The sequence below is a fragment of the Pongo abelii genome, chromosome 1 (genome assembly GCF_028885655.2).
Source record: "Pongo abelii isolate AG06213 chromosome 1, NHGRI_mPonAbe1-v2.0_pri, whole genome shotgun sequence".
Taxonomy (NCBI): Eukaryota; Metazoa; Chordata; class Mammalia; order Primates; family Hominidae; genus Pongo; species Pongo abelii.
This window is the reverse complement of record NC_071985.2, coordinates 17,956,549-17,981,033: the sequence shown is the minus strand read 5'-3', so window position 1 is coordinate 17,981,033 and position 24,485 is coordinate 17,956,549. Positions and strand designations below refer to the sequence as shown.

The window sequence follows — 24,485 nt, the reverse complement described above, 5'->3', positions numbered from 1 at the left end:
CATCCCATAGATATATTCACATAAGCAAATAGGAAGATGTGCATAGGTTTTCAGAATTTTTTTTTGTAATCACCAAAACTTGAAGCCAACCAAGTAATTGGAAAACGCAAAATTATGATATATTCATTCACTGTGATTGACAACTACCCAATCACAGAAGAAAAATCCAGTGGGGTACAGCTAGAGGTACTGATGTGAGATGTCTTAAAACACTGAATTGCTAAGTGACTAAAATCAAGATGCAGAACTGTATGCAGAGTATGATCCAATTTCTGGAAAAATATGTACATGAAATTCTTACTAGTGGTTACCTCTAGTGAGTGGGATTGTTGGGGGATGAGGACTTTGACTTTTTACTTTAACTCTTCTGCACATTGCATATGGATTGAAGCTTACTTTGTAGGCAAATGTGGCTTATTTACGCTTTTCCAAACTCTGCAATTCATCCAGGAAGGTCTCTTCATATGACACCCACATTCCCACTTCTGTGCCTTGGGCTCAGGTCCTACTCTTCCTTTTTCTTTGCACATTTAAGTCTTGTCCATTCTTCAAGGACCAGCTCAAATGCCAACAATTCCATGAGAACTTTCTAAACTCCTTAAAAGTACACTGCTCTCTTCCTTCTTGGTATTTCCACTGTACACAGCTGTGCATTTGATTATTCTCTCACTTATATTTGTTGACCTTTTCCAATTTCTAAGCATCTTAAGAGGACAAAGTATGTTTAAAATTATTAAAATTCTTCTGCACTCCCACATTACAGTCAATATGAAGCATAGCATTCAATACTTTTAAATATGTGATAGTTTCCTCAGGATATACATATTACTTTCAAAAGGGCGAGCCTGGCCAGGCGCGGTGGCTCACGCCTGTAATCTCAGCACTTTGGGAGGCCGAGGCGGGTGGATCACCTGAGGTCAGGAGTTCGAGACCAGCCTGGCCAACATGGTGAAACCCCATCTCTACTAAAAATAAAAAAATTAGCCAGGCATGGTGGCGGGCCCCTGTAATCCCAGCTACTCAGGAGGCTGAGACAGGAGAATGGCTTGAACCCAGGAGGCAGAGATTGTAGCGAGCAGAGGTCGCGCCACTGCACTCCAGCTTGGGCAACATGGGAAGACTCTGTCTCAAAAAAAAAAAAGCCGAGCCTTGTCATTTAGTTCCTAGGTCTTGTGGCCTACATTTTATTTTCTTTATTTAGAGATGTGCAGATGGTATAAAATCTACTTTTTTAGAATAAATTCATATTTTGTACCTCTGAAATTTTCCATTCAAGGGAATTTTAAAAAATTGAGATCTGATTTATTCACAATTCTGACGGTAAGCAGAACACTTACTTAATTTAGCAAACAGCTTTCTAAGTATCCTCCCCACATAATAAAACAAAAAACTAGGGTCTTCAAAGAATATTTCAGTAACAAGAATATAAAAATATTGAATACCAACTAAAGAAGAGCAATAGATATAATATCGTAATATCACTTTTATCCAGTGTAAGACAATTTTTAAGCTTTATTTTTATGAAACATTTCAGATTCCCTCATATCACAGCACATCAATAAGCAGTATGTACACAGACTGACTTTTATAGTACATGTCATGTCCCAAATTCCCAATCCTAGGTAAGATATCAAGTTACAAAATACAAGTGCCGATAATTAAACTATAGGTAGTATATTAAACAAAAGCGAATTTTTAGCAATTATGTGAAATAAGGCTTTAATCAAAGCAAGACTTAATGCCACAAGGTGTCTTTTTTCCCAAGAGTAATTAATTCAATCAAGCCCATGATTCCAAGCTCAAGTGACAAGTTTTATATTCTTGAAGCAAACAAGAAAAGGCAATCAATGCTTAAGTGGTATATTTTAGTATATATTATATTTCTGGACAATCTCTCGTTGCATTCAATTTTTAGAACTTGTCTTGGGTCTAATAAAACAAAAGAATTAGAGAAGAAAGCCCACGCCACTTTGAGGAATGTAACATAATTGTTTTGTCTGGGTACAAAGGTACGTTACAACACTGGGGGTCTTTAGTCAACTTCCCATACTAATTGACTCACCAAAAGCATACTTCCTTCAGCTACAACTGTAATTGGAACACACAGATTTTACCTGAAGAAAATCCTGTACTTCCAGTTTTAAAAAGCAGACAATTCTATGAAGAAGCAACCATTTAAATATCTAACTATACACGTTTAAGTTTTTACAACTTCATGCCTTATGAGGAATTTTGATTTCAGAAGTATCATTTCACAGACTCAGTATCACATATTTATACATATTTCATACAGTATAGTATTAGAAACTGTAAATGGCACAGAATAATCATAATTATCACAAAATTTTAACAATTTCCAGTGATCTTAAAAAGACAAATTATAACCGCCTTTGCTCAGCTAAGATATCCAGTTATGGTTATAACTTTCGAAAATCCTAAAGTTATGTGAAAAAATTAGTCAAAGAAAATCTGTAAATCTGATACTTTCCAATATTTTAAATATGCATAGCTAAAGAGAAAATAAAGGGGTTGATCCGGCACATGAATAATTAAGGCAATGAATTTTACAACCCTGAGCCACTTTGGCAACTATTTTAGGTTTCACATAATTTTCACAGTCTTAGTACCACCATTTTCATTCAGATAAAAGAAATGACCTTTTGAAATCATGGGCATCAAATTTGGTGCTTATGGACAAGAATCACAACTAGAAGCTAGAGACAAAATGGATCACAGCAAGCACAGTTTCCTTCAAAGTATAAGGAATGTTATAGAATATACAATAGCGATAGTTTAGAAACCTTGGGAAGCTCACATTTCTTTAGTTATTTTGTTTTACTAAACAATTTGAAGTAAGCATTATATTCACGTTTAAAAACAAAGCAAGGAAAAATAAAAAATGAAACAAGAAAAAGGCAGCATGGAACAGTTTAGGAGGCACAGAAGGTTCTCTTCTTCCCTTTGTTTTGGGCACATTGTCTCACCTGTTTTCACTGTTACAAAAAGAAACAAAATCAAATCTCTGCTCAGAGTGGTCATAGTGAGAACACTGAGATTTGCATATGTTTTTCTAATTTCCCATCCATCTAGACCCTGAAATCTAAATAAATATTTCAGTTAAAACTTTTTTTCCATTTGCATGAAGTCTGGGTCACTATATATCCTACCCTGAATGAGGGAGAATGGGACAGCTATATCTTATACTGAAGCGGTGGCAGCTAAAACCTGGCAACTGCTGCCAGAGTCCCCAATGTGTCTTGCTTATTATTATTTTTTAAAATGTGACAAAGACAAAAGCTACAGCTGGAAACTCACACAATTTAGAAATATGTTGAAAAATTTTATTATAGTCCTTAGGATTTCCAAGCAAATGCTCCCAAATCAAGTACTACAAAGCTGCTAATTAGCAATTGAAAATTAGCCATTCAAATTACATTAGAAATATTTGCTGAATTGTTTTTATGAAAGCTTCCTCTTGGATTCTGTAAGGATCAGAGTATCTGAATCCACAAACCAGCTAGTTTCAAGAAAAAATTCTTTTGACTAAAACTTACCTTAAAACCAATTTTCCCAACTCTTTTCCTTTTCCCAAATTGTCCAACGTTTTGAGGAGAAATATATGAGACAGGGTGTTTTATACGGCACTGTACCCTTTAGGAAACCTAACATTTTAGTGAACTGGGAAACTTTTCACAACATACTTAAACTCTATGTATTTATAGATATTATGACTCTGCTGTATAATATATACTGTGGAAAAAAAAAAAGAAAGAAAAGACTAGCCTGGGCAACATGGCAAAACCCCATCTCTACAAAAAATACAAAAATTAGCTGGGTGTGGTGGTGCCTGCCTGTGGTTCCTGCTACATGGGAGGCTGAGGTGGGAGGATTGCCTGGGCCCGGGAGGTCAAGGCTGCAGTGAGTCGAGACTTTGCCACTGCACTCCAGCCTGCGCAACAGGGTGAGACCCTGTCTCAAAAAAAAAAAAAAAAAAAAAAAAGAAAAAAGAAAAGTGTTTTATCAAAGGATAAAACTGAAATGCTATAATGTATAGTGTGACCATAATTTCAGAAGAAGAGAATTAGCATAATTTAAAAGGACAGCTAGCATACTACATGTTTTAATAATTCCAGTATTTTTGTTATTTGGGCTTAATTTAACTTCCTCTTTTTGATTTTTGTATTTTTAAGAGGGCACTTTTAATTTTCAAGTTGTGTTTGAAACTATAGAGTATGGTAATACAACTTAATATAAATATAAATAATATATAAGCTCTCTCTCTGTATATATATACACATATAAACAGACCCAAACATTAGACCACTGATGTTGTACTTTCAGGATTCACACGAATAAGTCTAGATGCATTCCTCAGATCTTGGAGTTGCTTGGCAGGTTTCCCCACACCTTCTTCAAACCTTTTCTCCACCACAGGGAGGACTGTTTCATATAAAAAGGATGCATTCTGTCTGATAAAAGCTTTCTTCTCTGGATCCTGCTCACATCGAAGACTATAATCCACATGCTGAACAGCAACCAAAATGATTTCCACCAGGCTCTCCAAAAGTACCATGTGCAGCTCTGGGAAATACAGCTTCAGGGCCTCTTCCAAGAAGCCCATGGTCTGTTTGGTGAAAGCAACCACTGTGTAACTTAGGTTCACCCAGCAGTCATCCCCTGTGTACTGCTCAAAGTTACTTACCCCACAACTTTTCATCTCTTCTTTGAGCTTACCCAGGGCTTCTGGCGTCATCAAGTTCATCCTCCTCCACATCTCTTCAGAGTTGCGATGTTTAGTGGCTTCAATGATGATTTCTTTGTAACTGTGCAAGGCTCCTTGGATGTCTTTCACCAGAAGGGCATGGATGATGAAGGTGAGATCCAGTCCGATATCACCCAGTTGCTGGCAATGCTCCTTAGCCACTTTTACACACTCAGCTGCTGTAGAGAGGCTCTCCTTACTATCAAACACCTGCTTGCTAAAAGCATCCACGAACATGCCCATGGCTGATCTTGCCCAGACCACAAAGGCAGAGTAGCAGCCGCTGTCAGTGCCTGCAAAATCGATCTCAAATTCTCTTGCAGTCTCGAGAAGGCTGGTAAAGAAGACATGGCACAGCTTATGAATATAGAGTAAAGTGGCACCTTCAATGCGAAGCTGACGAATTGCAGTATGAACAGCGGCTGCCCTGTTTCTCAAAAATAGCTCACAGGCCTTCGTGCACTGGCCCAGCCGGATCAGTTGTGAAACTGCTCTGCGAGTAGCCTTCGGACCACCTCTCAGGGAACGATCTGGGGAGAGTTCGAAAACTAGCACCTCAGTGAGCTGTCTAACTCGCTCCTCCACTTTGGCCCTTAGTTCTTTTACAGGAGGTGGGCTAGGCTTATCTTCCAGGTAATGGTTCAATTTATCCAGCAGGTCAACGGCCCCTTCGAAGTCTCTCTGCGCAATGCAGACATCCAGGTCTTCAGGTAACTCCTGGATCCATTCCATGGAGAGGTCCACCTTCTCTTCCTCTACCTCAGGAACAGCTGGTTCTTCTTCTTCGTCATCCTCAAATGGGTTAGTGGCCTTGGAAGTCACTTGGGGTGGCCCTCGAGGGGCCGCTGCCTCCTCCTGCTCCCTTCGCCTTTTCTCACTGAGGGCTCTCTTGGTGTCCTCCAGCACTTCCAGCCACTCTCGTTTGATTTTAGCATTTTCGGCCTGGAAAATACGGCTCTCGGGGAACATAAGCAGCTTGAACATGTCCTTCATGGGCGGGTTGTCCTTGACATTGACTACGGCCAAACCATCTAGGGAATAGAGAGCGTTGTAGCGATACATCCCCCGCCGCTGAGGCAGCCAGGTAGCCACCAACAAACAATCGTTCATGAGAAAGCCGTGCACCCGCTGCAGTTGGGCCATGTGGTCCGCATCGTATTCCACTAGGTCCCCATTGTACACCAGGTACTGTCCCGGCGTCTCCAACAGATGCCTGCAGCCTTCCACCTTCTCAAGCAGGGTGGTGAGAGTGCGCTGCTTTCCTTCCTCGCCTGGACCGCAGCCGTCGCGGGAGGCACCCCCGGGGGTGGGGAAAAAGCCGGCCTGGCCTCGGAGGTGGTCTCGGCCCCCCGCCCCACCGACTCCCTCCTCCCCTCCAGAGGCGGCGGCGGCTCCGGCGGCAGCTGCGGCAGGCAGCAACGTAAGCGGGATGCTCTCCAGGCTGCTTTTCTGCTCGGTCAGCAAGTGGCTGAGCTGGTACATCTCGCTCTCCAGGTAGGAGATCTCGCGGGCCGTCTCTATGAACTGCCGGTAGTTCTGGTAGACGTTGCGCTTCAGGTTCTGCGCCGTCTCCTCCGCCAGCGCCTGGATGCGCTGCCGGTGCTCCTGGAGGTCCCGGTCCCCATCCGACTGCTGCGAGAGCTGCTTCACGTACAGCCGCGCCTCAAAACCCCCTGACTCCAGCTGCCGACGCAGGCGGCTCGCCCCACTGTCCGACATCGACATCGCCATCGCCATTTCCGTCCGGGTCTCACGCACTCACTGTCACTAACGGCGCCGCAGCCTCCGCGGCTGTCTAGACCCACCCAAGGCCAGCCGAGCTCCTGGGCTGAGGAAGCAGGAATGGGAACGAGACGAGTACGCCTGCGCTGGGTCTGAGCGTCAGACACTGCGCCTGCGCAAGTGGGCCGAGCGCAGACATTGCGCCTGCGCAGGAATGCCATCGGTTAAAGCGCATGCGCAAGATGAGCTCTTGCGGAAGTGAGGGGAGGGAGAAGCCGAGCGAAATTTCGGTACTGCGCATGAACCGGGCGTGACGTTGAGGTTTGAAATAACCGGCAAAGAGTAAAGGCTGGAACTAGCTTTTTGAAAGCTTCGTAGGGCCCGAGCCCTGTGAGCCCAGGTTCTGCGCCCACTAGGAGGTGTCATGCTGACTGCTTTTTTAAAGCCCTAGAATCTTGGCTTCGGCGTTTGGGGTAAGCTCCGTTCTCGTTCTCAAGCGCGTTTCCGCGAACTCTCGCGGGATTGACTGGCCGTCTCGAGAGCCCGCATCTCCTAGGAGCTAGTCCTGGTCCTTGGCTAGGCGGCTGGGGGTCGCGGCCTAACTCGGGAGCCAGCCTGACGCCGGCGGACCCCTCCTGTGATCCTGGCAACGATGGATGATGATCTGATGTTGGCACTGCGGCTTCAGGAGGAGTGGAACTTGCAGGAGGCGGAGCGTGATCATGCCCAGGAGTCCCTGTCGCTAGTGGACGCGTCGTGGGAGTTGGTGGACCCCACACCGGACTTGCAGGCACTGTTTGTTCAGTTTAACGACCAATTCTTCTGGGGCCAGCTGGAGGCCGTCGAGGTGAAGTGGAGCGTGCGAATGACCCTGTGAGTTCCGAGCCCCGCTGGGGAAAGAGGCGGGACTGGCAGCTTTCCTGCAGCTCGCGGCCCTGGTGTTCTCTCCTTTCTCTAGTCCGACGGTCCCAGGGGGCGTTAAATGAGGGGGGTCTGGTTTTGGACCTGGCAGTTCCTGCCTTGGCGTATTTCTGTCTTCCTTACCTTTTCTCCCACTCGAACAATAAGAAAGCTGTGTAGACCACACCGCCACAGTTGGACTCAGGGCCATAACAAGAAAAGAGATTTTTATTTGAATTTCACTAAACTTGAAAATAACAAGTTCCTGATTTGCCTTATGATAATGCTGTAGGACCCAGAAGGCAGAAGCAACCAAATCTGCACCTAAGAAAGTGCTGAGGACGCAGAGTAACCTCCAAAGGATGTGTGTTCTCCTCCTCTATTCCCGTTAGGAACCCACTTTAGTGAGCCCGTGTGTTGCATTGGGGATCTTCAGTGATGCTTTTAAAACGATTCTTTTTCTACACGCTAAATTTGAGAAATCACTATTTGAAATAATAATCTACTCCTGCATGTGAACAGGGTTAAGTTTAAGATACAGTTATATCCCAGCATGCTTGTTTTTGAGTTGATAGAAAACAACCTACAGTCAAATTAAGATATGATATTAAATTGTGTTTAAAGTACCAATCTCCTTTATACAGGCGTCTGTTATGATTTTGGAGATATGCTACTGGAGATACTTGCTTGTTAGTAACACCAAACCGTAATTTGTCGGAAGGAGACTGGGAGTAGCAGAATAGGATTGCCTTTGAGCTGTTGCAGCCTAGCTAGGGCAAGGGGAGCTGCAGTTGGGCCATGTGGTCCGCCGCATCGTATTCCATTAGGTCCCCGTTGTACACCGGGTACTGTCCTGGCGTCTCTAGCAGGTGCCTGCAGCCTTCCATCTTCTCATGCAGGGTGGTGAGAGCGCGCTGCTTTCCTTCCTCGCCCGGCGGGGATCAGAGCCGTCGCGGGAGGCGCCCGCGGGGCTTGTAACTAATTAATTAGGTGAAATGCAAGTATCTGCTAACCAAGGGGGTATACTTTCATGAAAGCCATCTGCCAACTGAGTTCTCTTAGTGTGAACTGCCCAAGAACGTGTAAGGACTTGGGCATATTTGGTCAATGTAACATTTTTATGGTGATTGTTTTCTAGGTGTGCTGGGATATGCAGCTATGAAGGGAAGGGTGGAATGTGTTCCATCCGTCTCAGCGAACCCCTTTTGAAGTTGAGACCAAGAAAGGATCTTGTAGAGGTATTTTTCATGTAAACTTGCTTCCTAACTCAGTAATTTACAAATACTTGTCATTGATTTAGACTGCTGTGAATTCGCCTGTATGTATCTTTAAAAAAAGTCACTTTGCCCTCAGTGCAAACTTGAATTATGGGGCAAACAATAATGAACACCTTATGTTTTTTATAGTGCTTCATAGTAAAAAAAATAATAAAAATAAAAATAAAAAAGGCCTCTAGGGGCCGGGCGCGGTGGCTCACGCCTGTAATCCCAGCACTTTGGGAGGCCGAGGCGGGCGGATCACGAGGTCAGAAGATCGAGAACATCCTAGCCAACACGGTGAAACCCTGTCTCTACTAAAAAAAAATACAAAAATTTAGCTGGGCGTGGTGGCGGGCGCCTGTAGTCCCAGCTACTCGGGAGGCTGAGGCAGGAGAATGGCATGAACCGAGGAGGCGGAGCTTGCAATGAGCCGAGATCGCGCCACTGCACTCCAGCCTGGGTGACAGAGCGAGACTCTGTCTCAAAAAAAAAAATTCTTCTACGTATATTATCTGTTTTGATTTTACAACAGCCATGTTTATGTTTATGTGTTGCTGTTTTCATTTTTATGAGTAAAGAAATTAAGGTTCAGAGAGGTTAAGTAACTGGCTTAAGTTACTTATTTAGAAGCAGAGAAAACAGGATCCACATGTTCCTGTTAAGAAACACAAATTTTGATTCTCCTTAGTTGGGCTGCAACACTGCTGTGTTCTCAGGACACCTAGCTGAGCTGGCAGCAGAAACCAGTGTGAGGGCACGCTTCACATTTAGAGCTGGTACTTACTTCTGCTAGCAGAATGGAGCAGTAGGAGCTGAGGCAGGAGGATCTCTCGAACCCGGGAGACGGAGGTTGCAGTGAGCCGAGACCGCGCCATTGCATTCCAGCCTGGGCAACAAGAGTGAAACTCTGTCTCAAAAAAAAAAAAAAAAAAAAAAAAAAGAAAGAATTATCTGTACAAAAGAGCACAGTGGTAGTTTCTCAGCATGGGGTGGGAAGCATGTTAAAACATGCTTGGAGATGAGAGATGCTGTTTTTAAGGATAATAAAAGGCAATGGATTACATAACAGTGTGAATATACTCAGCACTGAACTGTACACGTAAAAATGGGTAAGATGGGGAATTTTGTTAATTTTTTTTACCAGTTTGTTTAAAAAATAGCTACTAAATGTAAAATGGTACAGTTGAAATACTTGGTTAATGAAAAAGAACAAAGCTCAGATGATAGAAAGGTAGGTGTATTTATTTATCAATTTATTTATTTATCAATTTATTTATCAATAAATAATGTAAGTGGACTAAACACTCCATTAAATACATGGAATGGCATGCTAGATTAGAAGAGACATGCTTACAGTAAAGACACACTTATTTTAAATTTAAAAGGATGAGGAAAAGTAATCATCCAGACACTTAACAGGAGAAAACTATTGCGGCTGTAAGGTTGAGTACTCATTATCCAAAGTGGGACCAGAAGTGTTTCAGATTTCAGATTTTTTTTTTTATTTGGAATATTTGCATTATACTTACTGGTTGAGCTGCCCTAATCCAAAAGTCCCAAATCTAAAATGGCTTTAGTGAGTATTTCCTTAGAACATAATCTTTAAGCATCTTGTAAGTGCTCAAAAAGTTTTAGATTTTGGAGCATTTCAGATTTTGGATTGTCAAATTAGGGATTTTCAACCAGTATTAGTATCAGACTAAAGACTTCAAGGAAAGAAGTTTTACTAGAGGAAAAGTGGGATATTTTATAATAATAAAATAATCTATTAAACAACAATACATAATGTCCCTAAAAGTAATAACATAACTTTAAATTTTATGAGGCATAAATTAGCAGAAGCAAAAAGAATGTACAATCAGGCTGGGCGTGGTGGCTCACGCCCATAATCCCAGCACTTTGGGAAGCTGAGATAGGCGGATCACTTGAGGCCAGGAGTTCAAGACCAGCCTGACCAACATGGTGAAACCCCATCTCTACTAAAAATACAAAAATTAGCTGGGTGTGGTGACACACACCCATAGTCCCAGCTACTCAGGAGGCTGACGCACAAGAATCGCATGAACTCGGGAGGCGGAGGTTACAGTGAGCTGAGATAACACCAGGGCACTACAGCCTGGGGTGACAGAGCAAGACCTTGTCTCACTACAGCCTCAACCTCCCGGGCCCAAGCAATCCTCCCGCCTCAGCCTCCCAAAGTGCTGGGATTACAGGTGTCAGCCACGACGCCCAGCCTCATACTTGCAGAATGTTAACACAGACTTCTTAGTGACCCAATGAATAAGCAGAAAAAAAAATACACATTTTAAAAAGTTGAACAGCATGATTAACCAAATCAGCCTTACAAGGAGCCCTAACTGGTAGAGTTGCTTAATGAATATGTATTGGGTAAATGATTACATAAACACATGAGAAAAAAAATGTTTTTAAGTAGTGGGTGAGAAGAGAATGGGGAATGTATAATGGTATCAAGTGAGCGTTTCCTGTTGGCAGAAAGTTACAAAATGACATTTTCGTCAATGACAGGCCCCATATATAACAGTGGTCCCATAAGATTATAAGACCATATTTTTATTTATTTATTTATTTTTATTTTTTGTTTTTTGAGATGGAGTTTTGCTCTTGTTGCCCAGGCTGGAGTGCAGTGACATGATCTCGGCTCACTGCAGCCTCCGCCTCCCTGGTTCAAGGGATCCTCCTACCTCAGCCTCCCAAGTAGCTTCGATTAAAGGTGTGCGCCACCACGCCGGGCTAATTTTTGTATTTTTAGTAGAGGCGGAGTTTCACCATGTTGGCCAGGCTGGTCTCAAACTCCTGACCCCAGGTGATCCTTCTGCCTCAGCCTCCCAAAGTGAATGGGATTACAGGTATGAGCCACCGTGCCCGGCTAAGACCATTTTTTTTTTTTTTTGAGACAGAGTCTCGCTCTAGTGCCCAGGCTGGAGTGCAGTGGCGCATCTCCACTCACTGCAAGCGCTGCCTCCTGGGTTCAGGCCATTCTCCTGCGTCAGCCTCCCTCATAGCTGGGACTACAGGCACCCGCCACCATGCCAGGCCAATTTTTTGTATTTTTTTAGTAGAGATGGGGTTTCATCATGTTAGCCAGGATGGTTTCGATCTCCTGACCTTGTGATCCGCCCACCTCGGCCTCCCAAAGTGCTAGGATTACAGGCGTGAGCCACCACGCCTGGCCAAGACCATATTTTTATTGTACCTTTTTTCTTCTTTATATTTAGTTGCACAGATACTTACCATTGTGTTGCACTTGCCTACAGCATTCAGTACAGTAACGTCCTGTACAGGTTCGTTGCCTATAAGCAGCAGGCTATACTCTATAGCCTAGGTATATATACTCTATAGCCTAGGTATGTGTGTATATATATACACACATATATATATATTGCATAGGCTATACCATTTAGGTTTGTGTAAGTACACTCTTAAGATGTTTGCACAATGACAAAATTGCCTAACAATAGATTTTTCAGAACATACCCCTGTCAAGTGAGGCACAACTGTAGTTAACTAAATCATAATGAAGGGGGTTCAGAAAAGGAACAGACTTTATGTGGTTGAGGAGGTCAAGAAAAGCTTTATAACTGTACATTTTGTTACTACCATCACCACTCCTTCTGCTCACTGTTGAGCACCTATTGTGTGTCAGACTTTGGACTAAACATAGTCTTTACCACAGCCATGCAAAATGAGGATATCCCATTTTAGGGATGAGGAGCCACTTGGAACCTGTCCCAGGTCTCATGCATATGATCGTGGGTTTAGATTCCAGTTTCCCTGACTCTGAGGCTCTTGTTCTGTCCCCTTTACCATTCAGCTCATCACTCCTGCTGATTAAAACATGGAGAGGTGAGCATTAAAGGACGAATTGTACTTTTGACAAGCAGAGATAGGACAGGAGGCTACTCTTGGCAGAAAGAGTGGGAATAATGTGAACAAAAGTGAGTTCAGACAACTGGGGGCATATTTAGAACTAGAGATAGTTCATTTTGACCGGATAGAACAGTCATGGAAAACAGAGGTATTTTGGGACTGTGTTGTATAGATCCTTGAATTAAGACTAAATGTGGAAAATGATAGATATAAAAAAATGTTCAGTACCATTTTCAAGATGTTTTTAATGTTTAATTAAATTGAATCAAAAATCAGGAACCTAAATTTGTTTCTCCTTTATGAGAATAGTTCTTTATCATTACTCTAATTTAGAATGTTGAGAAACTTTTGCAGTACCTTTCTTGAATTTGAGGCTTTTTCGTTGAGTGGCATTTACTTGAAAAATAAAGTTCTGGCTGGGTACAGTGGCTCATGCATGTAATCAGATAGATGGATTGCTTGAGCCCAGGAGTTGACCTGTCTGGGTAAGATGGTGAGACCTTGTCTCTACAAAAAATTGAAAAAACTTAGCCAGGTGTGGTGGCATGCACCTGTAATCCCAGCTGCTCAGGAAGCTGAGATAGAGGGATCACTTGATATCAAGAATTTGAGGCTGCAGTGAAATATAATCGTGCCACTGCACTCCAGTCTGGGTGAAAAAGTGAGACCCTGTCTCTGAGAAATAATAAGATAAATAAATAAAGTTCCTTTTAAGAGATACAGTTGATAATTTTTAGAGGGCTATATGAATGACCAAGTTAAAATGTTTGATTCTCTCATTTTTCTGTTCAGCATAATTTTATAAGACTAAAATTCATTAATGACAGTCTAGTTCTTCTGATGGAAATTCTTTTTTAAAAAAATTATGGAGGATCATGAAAAAGGTATGTCTTTGAAGATCTTTATGATTTTTGCTTAAAAAAATTATTTGTATTTTTTAGAGCAAAAACCCCAGCAATCTTAAATGCTTTTGTTAATTTTGCACAGAAACTTGTGCATCTTTGGTGTGGAATGAGCAGTAGGTTTTAGTGTTTGTTTTAAAGTTTTCATGATTTCTGAATCAAAACCCAAAAACTGTACAAAGCTATACACAAAGATGTCTTGTTCAATGTACTCCTCTATCTTGGACTCCTTACTTGCTGTAGGAGCTGTTAGTTTCTTTTTACCTTTTCATTTTTCTGTTTTGCAAATATTTCTATTCATTTTTATTCCTCCTCCCCACCACACAAAATTTTTCTTACACAAAATACTATGTACACTCTTCTGTACTTTGTCTTTTTCTTTTTCTTTCTTTTTTTTTTTTTTTGTTGCCCAGGCTGGATTACAATGGCATGATCTCAGTTCACTGCAACCTCTGCCTCCCAGGTTCAGGTGATTTTCCTGCCTCTTCCTCAGCCTCCCAAGTAGCTGGGATTACAGGCGCCTGCCACCATGCCTGGCTAATTTTTGTGTATTTAGTAGAGACGGGGTTTTACCATGTTGACCAGGCTGGTCTTGAACTCCTGACCTCAGGTGATCCACCTGCCTCGGCCTCCCAAAGTGTGGGATTACAGGCGTGAGCCACCGTGCCCGGCCCCCTGTCTTTTTCATTAATACGCTCTATAGCTTTCTCCAAACCATTTCATATAGATCCTTCTCATTCTTTTTTATGGCTGCATAGAATTCCATTATATGGATGTATAAAACACTGGAGTTATTTCTAATCTTTTGCTATTATAAGCAGTGTCACAGTGAATACACCTTGTACATATGGCCTTGCATGCTAGTCTAGGTACTGCTCTCTCAGAAGACAAATGCATTTGTAATTTTGTTAGATGCTACCAAATTTTCCATAGGAGAATTGCACTCCCACCAGCAGTATGTAGGAATGTTTATTTTCCCTTAGCTTTACTAATGGTGTCAAACTTTAGGAGTTTTACCAGTCTTGATAAGCAATAAATAACATCCTAGTGTAGTGTTGGGTTTTTGTGGGGGTTTTTTGTTTTTTGAGACAGGGTCTTGCTGGGTTGTCCAGGCTGGAGGTAACCATAGCTCACTGCAACCTTGAATTCGTGGCCTTAAGTGATCCTCCCATCTCCGCCTCCTGAGTAGCTAGGACTACAGATGCACAGCTAATTGTTTTATTTTTATTTTTATGTTTTTGTAGAGACAAGGTCTCACTATGTTGACCAGGCTGGTTTTGAACTCCTGGCCTCAAGCAATCCTCCCACCTCAGCCTCCCAAAGTGCTGGGATTACAGGCATGAGCCACCACGCCTGACCGTCCTTGTGTAGTATTAATTCGCATTTCTCTTTTTATAAATAAATTGGGCATTTTTTCTTTTTTTTGTATTTTAGTAGAGACGGTTTCACCATGTTGAGCAGGATGGTCTCAATCTCCTGACCTCGTGATCCAGAAGTTGGGCATTTTTTCATTTGTTTGTGGGTCATTTATACTTCTTCTGTGAACTCCATGGTCTTTGCCCATTTTGAAACTGGGTTGTCATTTCCCCGTTGACATTAGGAGCTCCTTGTATATTAGGAATAGCCTGTGATAAGAGTTATACATATATTTTTCTGAGTTTATCTTTTTACTTGGTGTTTTTTTCCTATAGAATTTTAAAGTTTTGTCTGGGTGCAGTGGCTGACGCTTATAATCCCAGCACTTCGGGAGGCTGAGGCGGGCAGATTGCTTGAGGTCAGGAGTTTAAGACCATCCTGGCCAATATGGCCAAACCCCATCTGTACTAAAATACAAAAATCAGCCAGGCATGGTGGTGCGTGCCTGTAGTGCCAGCTACTCAGGAGGCTGAGGCACGAGAATCACTTGGACCCAGGAGGCAGAGGTTGCAGTGAGCAGAGATTGAGCCACTCTGCACTCCAGCCTGGGCGACAGAGTAAGACCCTGTCTCAAAAAAAAAAAAAAAAAAAAAAAAAAATTTTAAAGTTTTTCTGTAGTTGAATTCATTGATTTTTCTGGATTTTGATTTATAGTTAAAAAGGTCTTCCTAGAACAGGGAGTTCTTAACCGGTGATTTTCAGAGCTTCAGATGTTACACAAATTTGAGTACCCCTTCTCTGAAATGCCTGGGACTAGAAGTGTCTTGGATTTCAGATTTATTTGGATTTTGGAATATTTGTGTTATTCTTACAGGTGGAGCATCCCAAATCTGAAAATCCACAATGCTCCAATGAGCATTTCCTTTTGAGTGTCATGTCATTGCTCAAAAGTTTCTGATTTTGGAGCATTTTGGATTTTCAGAGTTGGGATGGTCAACTCATATGCAATGTTTTGTGCATGTGCGCTTATATAATTTTTATAGAATGAGGTGGGTTTTTTGTTGTTGTTTTGTTTTTGTGAGACAGTGTCTCATTCTGTCACCCAGGCTGGAGTGCAGTGGCACAATCACAGCTCACTGCAGCCTCAACCTCCCCAGGCTCAGAGGATCCTCCCACCTCAGCCTCCTGAGTGTAGCTGGGATTACAGGCATGCACCACCACACCTGGCTAATTTTTGTATTTTTTTGTAGAGACAGGGTTTTGCCATGTTGCCCAGGTTGGTCTCGAACCCCTGGGCTCAAGCGATCCTCCCACCTTTGCCTCCCAAAATGTTGGAATTACAGGTGTGAGCCACTGCACCAGGCCTAGAATGAGTTTTATGAGTTCTGAAGGAAGCCTGTGATACAGAAAAGGTAAGACTCCAGATAGAATAAGAAAATGTATATTTTCCAAAGTGTCATACAGACTCTAAAAATAATTTGATTATTTTATGTTCCAGACCCTCCTTCATGAAATGATACATGCCTATTTATTTGTCACTAATAATGACAAAGACCGAGAAGGGCATGGTCCAGAATTTTGTAAACATATGCATCGCATCAACAGCCTGACTGGAGCCAATATAACGGTATAGAAAGCCATATATATTTATGATATTTAGTAGTTGTTTATTCAATAACTCCTGAGATTTAATTAAAAGTAGAGAAATAGGTAGAAACAAATATGTTTGAGGATTTTCCACAGCGAACGAGAGGCCTAGAGAAGCGAATTGGCTTGTCTGGGACTACATGGCAGAATGGCAGCAGAGCCAGTGATATCCCCGAGGCCTCTGACCTCTTCTGAGTCAACATTATACACATAGGTAATTCAGGCCTGCAGTGCCTCTCTTCTGGAATCATAATGATCTCTTAACTTTGTTTCCTTATTATTGTCTTCTTTAGTCCATCCTATATCCTGCTACTATTGCAGATGTCATTCCCTCATCAGAATTCTTCTTTGATTCATATCTCTGTATGGCATTGTAGGAGATGGCAAAGCCTCAGGTTCAAAAAGCTGGAGGCGTCAGGCTGCTTGGATTCAAATCCTGGCTCCACCAATTACTAACTTTTCTATGCCTCATTTTATACCCATGGCAAATGAGAGTAGTAACAATACCTATCTACTGGATCCTTGTGAGGAGAAAGGATTAAAGGAGAAAGCACATCAAAACATTTTAGCCCAATCTGACACTAATTAAATATTAGTTTTATCGTATTCATTTTATTAAATAACCTTGTTCCTTTTTTACTGCCTCCAACTCTGCTACCTGTGTCCTGTTTCTTTAACTGCACTTTTGACCTCCCTGCCTTTCCTCAGATGTAGCTTCCCTAAGGCGTGCCACTGCTCTGTTTTGTGTCCGAATGCTTTTCATCGTTCCAGTGGCATCTCATTTCTCCCTCTTTTGAATCCTCAGCAGATATTTAAGCTATTACAGTTTTTTATGCTACTTTCATACTTTTGAACACAGGGTAGGTCTTGCCCATGTTTATAATACATCTGTATATGGTGTATAATGTACTGTCCTTACATGGACTTGACAAATACTGAATTGAATGTTAATAGGATACATTAAATTCTTTCTTATGTTTGGGTATTTCCTTCCTTTAAAAGGCAGCAAAATCCAGTGTGATAGAAAATGAACAGTGCTCAACTGCCATGTTTTGTTTATTTATTTAAGATAGGGTCTTGCTCTGTTGCCCAGGCTGGATGCAGTGCTACATTCATAGCCCACTGCAGATTCAACCTCCTGGGCTTAAGTGATCCTCCCACCTCAGCCTCCTGAGTAGCTGGGGCTACAGATAATGTGCCACCATGGCAAGCTAATTAAAAAAAAATTTTTTTTTTAGAGACAGGGTCTCACCATGTTGCCCAGGCTGGTCTTGAATTCGTGGGTTCAAGTGATCCTCCCATCTCAGCCTCCCAAAGTGGTGGAATTATAGACATGAGCTACCATGCCTAGCCTCTCCATGTATTACTGTTTTCTAGCCATCAGTTTTAATTTTCTAAAGACCTCATTTCATTATTAGACACAGTTACTTCAACATTAGGAAAGTGTCTTGCAGTTTTTTAAAAAATCAGACATAAAATCCAGGTTAGCAAGAGAATTATAGAGTTGCTTGTATAAAATATATTAAGTTTCTTAACCAGAACTTATGCTTTAAGCAAAGCCCTTGTATACGTCCCATTGTTCAGCTGGAAGAGTATCTGTTCTTTTATCTTAGGTATCTGTGTGTTTTTATTTAGGAGAGGTTGTAAGGAGTGAACACTCCTTGCTTTTACAGGTTACATCCTGTTATAAGGAACTCTGCAGGGTATCTACATTGTAGAGTAATTTTATTTTAGTGACTACATTGTTAAGTCACATTCCCAAGCTTTAGGAGTTACAGGAATTGGAAGCAAAACAGATCCAGGCCGGGTGTGGTGGCTCACGCCTGTAATCCCAGCACTTTGGGAGGCCGAAGTGGGAGGATCACTTGAGCCCAGGAGTTTGAGATCAGCCTGGGCAATATAGTGAGACCTTGTTTCCACAAAAAAATTCAAAAATTAGCCAAGCGCGGTAGCTCACGCCTGTAGTCGCGGTTACTCGAGAGGCAGAGGTGGAAGGATCACTTGAGCCTGGGAGGCGGAGGTTGCAGTGAGCCAAGATCATGCCACCTCACTCCAGCCTGGGCAAACAGAGCAAGTCCATGTCACAAAACAAACAAACAAAACAGATCCATTTGCCTGTCTTTTTTGGTAATGAATTAAGAGTTCTGAACATAATAGAGTGCGTGGTTTCCCATGCTTCTTTGCCTTAAAACCTATGTCCTTCAGTCCCTTCTGCATTTAATATAATGTGCATTCTTTGCATGCTTACCAAGTAGAAATTTTTTGCTTAGGATGGAGCGATAGTGAGTTTAAAACTATCTATAGAGTTATAGAAAGCTTAGCATTCTTTCCCACAAGGGGAATTTATTAGAAAGCTAAATATCTTTGGTAAAACACCGAAATCTTACATACAGATGCTTCTCACTCTTACACAGAGAGTTCCACTGAGAAGGCAGAAAAATAAGGTGCCCATAGTCATTTAGGAGTCATTTCAAATGGTGCTTTATAGTCCTCAGTGCCACCATGCTGGGAGGGCCGACCCTCTTTTCAGTCAGATCTTTTCCCTTACCTGTTTTCTGCTTGGGTTCTAAATAGGATTTTTGTCTAGAGGGTGAAAAAGAAGGCATCCTACTAAAGGCCTGAAAAGCACACTTCAGAGAATTTTATTTGACTCAGTGAATAATGCTTTTCTGACTGAGCACCTTCTTGGTGCCAAAAGCACTGTATTAGCCACTAGGGACACAAAAAATTAAAACATTCAGATCCTGGAGAACTTTTCAGTCTGGTAATAAAAATATTTATAAACAGATAAAATGGTACCTCATAAGGCTTATTACAGAGACATAAGCACAGAACTTGGAGAATGTGGAGAGCGAGCTTAGCAGAAGCTTCATTGGGTAAGATACTTGTGTTGTTAGAGTCAGGCATTTATAGGGAGTAGTTTAGTCCTTTAGAACCCTTTAGAACCCTTTGCTTAATTATAGGGAAAACTTCAATTTAGCGGTGGGAATGATTCTTATTTTAGTATGGTATTACATAAAATCTTATCTTTATCCTAATTTTTGATCATTTACGAATTTGATTTCTGAAACTTTTAGTGTTCATGAAGATTTTCTGTGGTTTTGTTTTTAAAAGATTTTTTTGTCCTCTAATCCCGTGTGCATCTATCTTTACACAGTTTTATGAAGTATTAACTGCTTCTGTTTCTCATTAAAATCAACTTTTGAACAGAAACTAAATATAGTTGCTTTCTCTCCCAAAATATAACTTTTCAGAAAGCTCTGGGAAACAGAAAGTTTCAAAAATTAAAAAAAAAAAAAAAAGACTGCTTATGTACATTGTTTTCTTGCAGTTGTTAACTTGCTTATTGAATACTAAAAATTCTCTCTCCACTCAGGTATACCATACTTTTCATGATGAGGTGGATGAGTATCGGCGACACTGGTGGCGCTGCAATGGGCCGTGCCAGCACAGGCCACCGTATTACGGCTATGTCAAACGAGCTACTAACAGGGAACCCTCTGCTCATGACTATTGGTGGGCTGAGCACCAGAAAGCCTGTGGAGGCACTTACATAAAAATCAAGGAACCACAGAATTACTCAAAAAAAGGCAAAGGAAAGACAAAACTAGGAAAGGAACCAGTATCGGCCACAGAGAATAAAGGTACCTTCCTATATATTCTTCTGATTTTTATGTGACCAAAGCTACGATGTAAAGACAATACTGTCCTTCAGAGAACTGGTATTAAAATAAACTCAAGGGTCGTTTCTGGCGTAGAAGTCTTCAAGTGTAGACTTAAGGAAAAAATCCTATTGTCCATGAAATGATGATAGGAAAATAGACTTTGCTCTGTACAGAAGTAAGTAAAAGTAGGAATAGTCTCCACGGATATTTTTATTTTTATTAACTTTTTTCAGTTTCTTTTTATTCAAAGAAACAAAACTCAATCTCTGATAATATTTGAGGTAAAGTTCCTTTCCCTATCTTGACTCACTGAGTTATTAGGAAACAGAAGGCAAAAAGATTGTCAAAATAAAAACAATAATTCAAGTAACAATGCCCGGAATATACGTCCTAACTACACCCCTTCCTATCAGTTGGATTCTATCCAAGTGACTTCTATTGATGTATGTATGTTCATTCAAAGAATGGGAAAAGGATATGACATATATTTGCCAGTACTTCATCTTCAAGATTTACCCTTTTCCTGTGAAGTTCAGAGTTACTGAAGATGCTTCTTCCCTTGGGAAGTTGTTGATTTGATGTGGTAGAACTCAAGAACATAGGTTATATTTCCCAAATCTTTAATTATTGAGTGAAGGAGCTATAGATGAATTGATATGGAAAGACCGTATCTTCATTTTCATAAGTAGAAGGAAAGATAAGAATGAGGCAGCAGATTTTCCCTCCTGGAATTACACATAAAGGACACTAAGCAATTTTCAAGGTAAATGTTGCCTTGTGAATTGGTCTTTGGCATGATAAGATTCTTTATTTAAATATGAGAGAATTTTTTTTTATCCTTTATATTCTCTCAATATCAGAACTCCTGAATTCTGAAGATTGCCTTTCTCCCATTAATAGGATTGCATGGATGTAAGATAGAATAAAATATTATTTCTTCATTTTGAGAAAACTGTACATTAGTTTAATGTTTGTTACAGTATTTCTTTTGAGTTGAGGCACTTACATAAAAATCTTCTTTGCTTTTTTTGCAGATAAACCCAACAAAGGTGAGGCCCAGCTAGTAATCCCTTTTAGTGGGAAAGGATATGTTCTGGGAGAAACAAGCAATTTACCTTCACCTGGGAAACTGATCACTTCACACGCCATTAATAAAACCCAAGATCTTTTAAATCAAAACCATTCAGCAAATGCTGTAAGACCTAATTCTAAAATCAAGGTGAAATTTGAACAGAATGATTCAAGTAAAAATTCTCATCTGGTCTCCCCTGCTGTTAGTAACAGTCACCAAAGTGTTCTAAGCAACTACTTTCCTAGAGTATCAGTTGCCAGCCAAAAGGCTTTCAGAGGTGGGAATGGATCTCCAAGGATAAGTGTAACAGTTGGCAACATCCCTAAAAACTCAGTCTCTTCTAGTTCTCAAAGAAGGGTTTCATCTTCTAAGATATCCCTAAGAAATTCTTCAAAAGTAATGGAATCAGCATCTGTGATGCCATCCCAGGATGTGAGTGGGTCTGAAGATACATTCCAAAATAAACGACCTAGGCTAGAAGATAAGACTGTTTTTGACAATTTTTTTATCAAGAAAGAGCAAATAAAAAGCAGTGGTAATGATCCAAAGTATAGTACAACCACAGCTCAGAATTCCAGCAGTTCATCCAGCCAGAGCAAAATGGTTAATTGCCCAGTTTGTCAGAATGAAGTTTTGGAGTCTCAGATTAATGAGCACTTGGACTGGTGCCTTGAAGGTGACAGCATCAAAGTCAAAGGCTGAAGAAAGTCTTTGAAAAAGCTTTCAAAGTCTCAAGTACCACCTGTATTACCTCACTAATGTGCTATGTCAGCCAGTCAGGAAGTTCTGGTTAATACTAAGATTTGTAGGTTATAATCCAGTTCACGTAACCAATACAAAATGTCCTATTTTATATATACACATATAAGATTGTAATTTTAAGATGTTTTGTGTCTCAGGGTGCTACATTCACTCTTGCCTTAGGTATACTGTAACCCAGGTTCTGCCTGTCATGTATAATTTTTAGATACTTTTGTTCTTTCTTGCTCTTAAGGATTTTAAAAATCTGTTAATCTTTTTATTTGTATATTTTCCTGAAAATACTCATATGGGGAATCCTGTCAGGTATTTGGTTATATTGACTATTTCTTTATTAATAGTATTAGAACTCATTCCCTGAATTGATGTAAATCTTCATAGTGTCAGACATACTGACCAAAACCACAATCTAGACTACAAAGTATATTGTTTTAGAGTACTCAAATTGTATTATTTATTAATTTTTTTTGTTTGCAAAATCTTAACAGGCACTGTATTTTCTATATTTTAAAGAATTTTATTTGTCCCACTTTTACTAAACGGTGGCAGCAGATTTTAAGTTAAAGAATATGGAATATAGTAAAATAAGTAAATTTCTTTTGGAATATTTTTAGTAACAAATAGCCACTATAATTCTGTAGGCCAGATTTTATATTGAGTTTAGCTGTTTTCTCAAAATTTAGCAGAGTGGTTAAAATTCTGTGCTGATAAGTAACTGATACGTATAACATAAACATAACAAAGTTGCCTAGTTGATGTAACAGTGGAAAGTTATCTGGAAATAGTATTTTGAACTTTAAGCCAAGTTTAAACCATTATAATAAAAGGAATACCATTTGTGCATTTAAAGTAATCTTTTAAAAAAAAATATTTTCCATGTTATAGGGAAAGGACAAAGAGACTTTTATCAGTTTGCTTTTTGTCTTGTGGCTGTACATGCTGTTGGCACAGCCCTAACAGTTGTTCACAAGTTTTCTTTTTTCTTCTTGCAATTTTCCTTCACTTTGTTGTAATACAGGTGCACAAATCTTAAGTGCACAGCTGGGTAAACTTCTACAGTGTTCGCCTGTGTAACTACTACCCGGATCAAGTTAGAGAACACTTCCATTGCCACAGAAGGCTTCCTATAGGTGTCTGTTCCCAGTTGATACCCATGACCCTCGCCACCTCCAGAGGTCCCCACTGTTTTCATCCCATCATCGCAGATTATTTTTGAATTTTATAATGTAGTATCTTTGTTCCTATGTGTAGCGGGAGTTCATTTTCATTGCTCTTGCATTTGTATGAATATACTAGAATTTATTCATCCATTCTAATGTTAACGGGCATTTGAATTATTTCCAGTTTGGGGCTGTTAAGCATAATGCTGCTAAGAACATTCTTATCTTTTCTGTTGGGTATATATACAGGAATGGAACTGCTGAGTCACGGGGTATATTTCTGTTTAGCTTTAGTAAATTCTGCCAGTTTACACTCCTATCAGCAATGTATGAGAGTTTTAGTTGTTCACCATTCATAACACTGTTACCAGCCCTTTTCATTTTAGACTGGTTGGCTGTTCACAAGTTTTGATATTCCTTAAAGCATTAATTTAAAACATTTTAATAAATATTTATAAATAGGTATTAAAATGTATATTATGTTCAATATATAGTTATATTTTCATAGAGGATCATTTTCTCTAAATGAATGTAACAAATTATGTGTAATTAAATGCTTCCTGAGCCAAAACCATACAAGGTTCTGGGGCTGTGAAGTAGCTAAGATGGTCCATGCCCTAGAGGAGCTTTACAGCATAGTTGGGGAGTAAGACAAATGCACAGTAATCTCCTTAGAGTTTGCTAAGTGCTATGACAAGGGTTTTTGCTGGGTGCTGTGGGTAAACTGTAGGAAGAACAATTAGCTCAGCGCAGGACTTTGGGGGATGTTTCTTGGAGGAGACAACATCCAAAGTTGAATCATGTAGAGTGGGTCGAGTTAGCCTGGTTAAAGAAGGGTGGGGAAGAACCTTTCAAAGGGAAGAAGGAACACAAAGTCATGTTCCGAGGGAACTGAATGCTACTCCAAGTGAATAGAGTAAAATGTGAGGGGCAAAATGGCCAAAGGAGAGATGGCAGATAGGACAGATCTAGCTAAGTAGTACAAGTGTGAGGCCAGGGATCTCATGTTCCTCACTTTATGTCTGGTTTGTGTGATACCTGCTGCTAAGCATCTCTTAATTAAGGTGGGGCTTGGAAAGGCTTATAAGCCAGTCGAGGACATGTTGAGAAGTGTTTCCAGTGGATTTTTCTGGGGACAGCATAGATGAGAGGGGGAAGGGTAGTGGCAGGGAGGGAGAGGAAAGACAATTTTTTGAGAAACAGGTAGTAAAGTCAGGAGTTGGTTTCAGGTTCTAGGGAATGATGGAAAATAGTTGAGAAAATGGAACTCAATTTGAAATTAAATAAGCCTTACTACATCTGTTAAACACTTGAGAAAATTTGCACCCTAAGAATTCTGATATTCCCCCAAATATGTCATTCATAATAGAGACATAGTTTTGTATTCTGTTTA

At 40.7% G+C, this 24,485-nt stretch overlaps 2 protein-coding genes across 4 annotated transcripts; one reads left to right on the top strand and one right to left on the bottom strand.

The window, feature by feature from the left end:
• Positions 1-1,482: 1,482 nt before the first annotated feature.
• On the bottom strand, positions 1,483-6,499 carry EXOC8 (exocyst complex component 8). Its single transcript, XM_002832437.5, has one exon. The coding sequence runs from the start codon at positions 6,497-6,499 to the stop codon at positions 4,316-4,318; it is 2,184 nt and encodes a 727-aa protein (XP_002832483.3). The 3' UTR covers positions 1,483-4,315.
• Positions 6,500-6,602: 103 nt separating this feature from the next.
• Positions 6,603-23,563, top strand: SPRTN (SprT-like N-terminal domain). Of its 3 annotated transcripts, XM_024247978.3 has the most exons (5): positions 6,603-7,357; positions 8,523-8,622; positions 16,288-16,416; positions 19,813-20,080; positions 21,136-23,563. In XM_024247978.3, the coding sequence occupies exons 1-5, from the start codon at positions 7,137-7,139 to the stop codon at positions 21,873-21,875; spliced, it is 1,458 nt and encodes a 485-aa protein (XP_024103746.1). In that variant the 5' UTR covers positions 6,603-7,136; the 3' UTR covers positions 21,876-23,563. The 3 variants fall into 3 exon arrangements, with proteins under 3 accessions (XP_024103746.1, XP_024103762.1, XP_024103752.1); XM_024247984.3 differs by lacking the exon at positions 16,288-16,416 and having other exon boundaries at positions 6,731-7,357; XM_024247994.3 differs by lacking the exons at positions 16,288-16,416; positions 21,136-23,563 and having other exon boundaries at positions 6,730-7,357; positions 19,813-21,115.
• Positions 23,564-24,485: the final 922 nt, after the last annotated feature.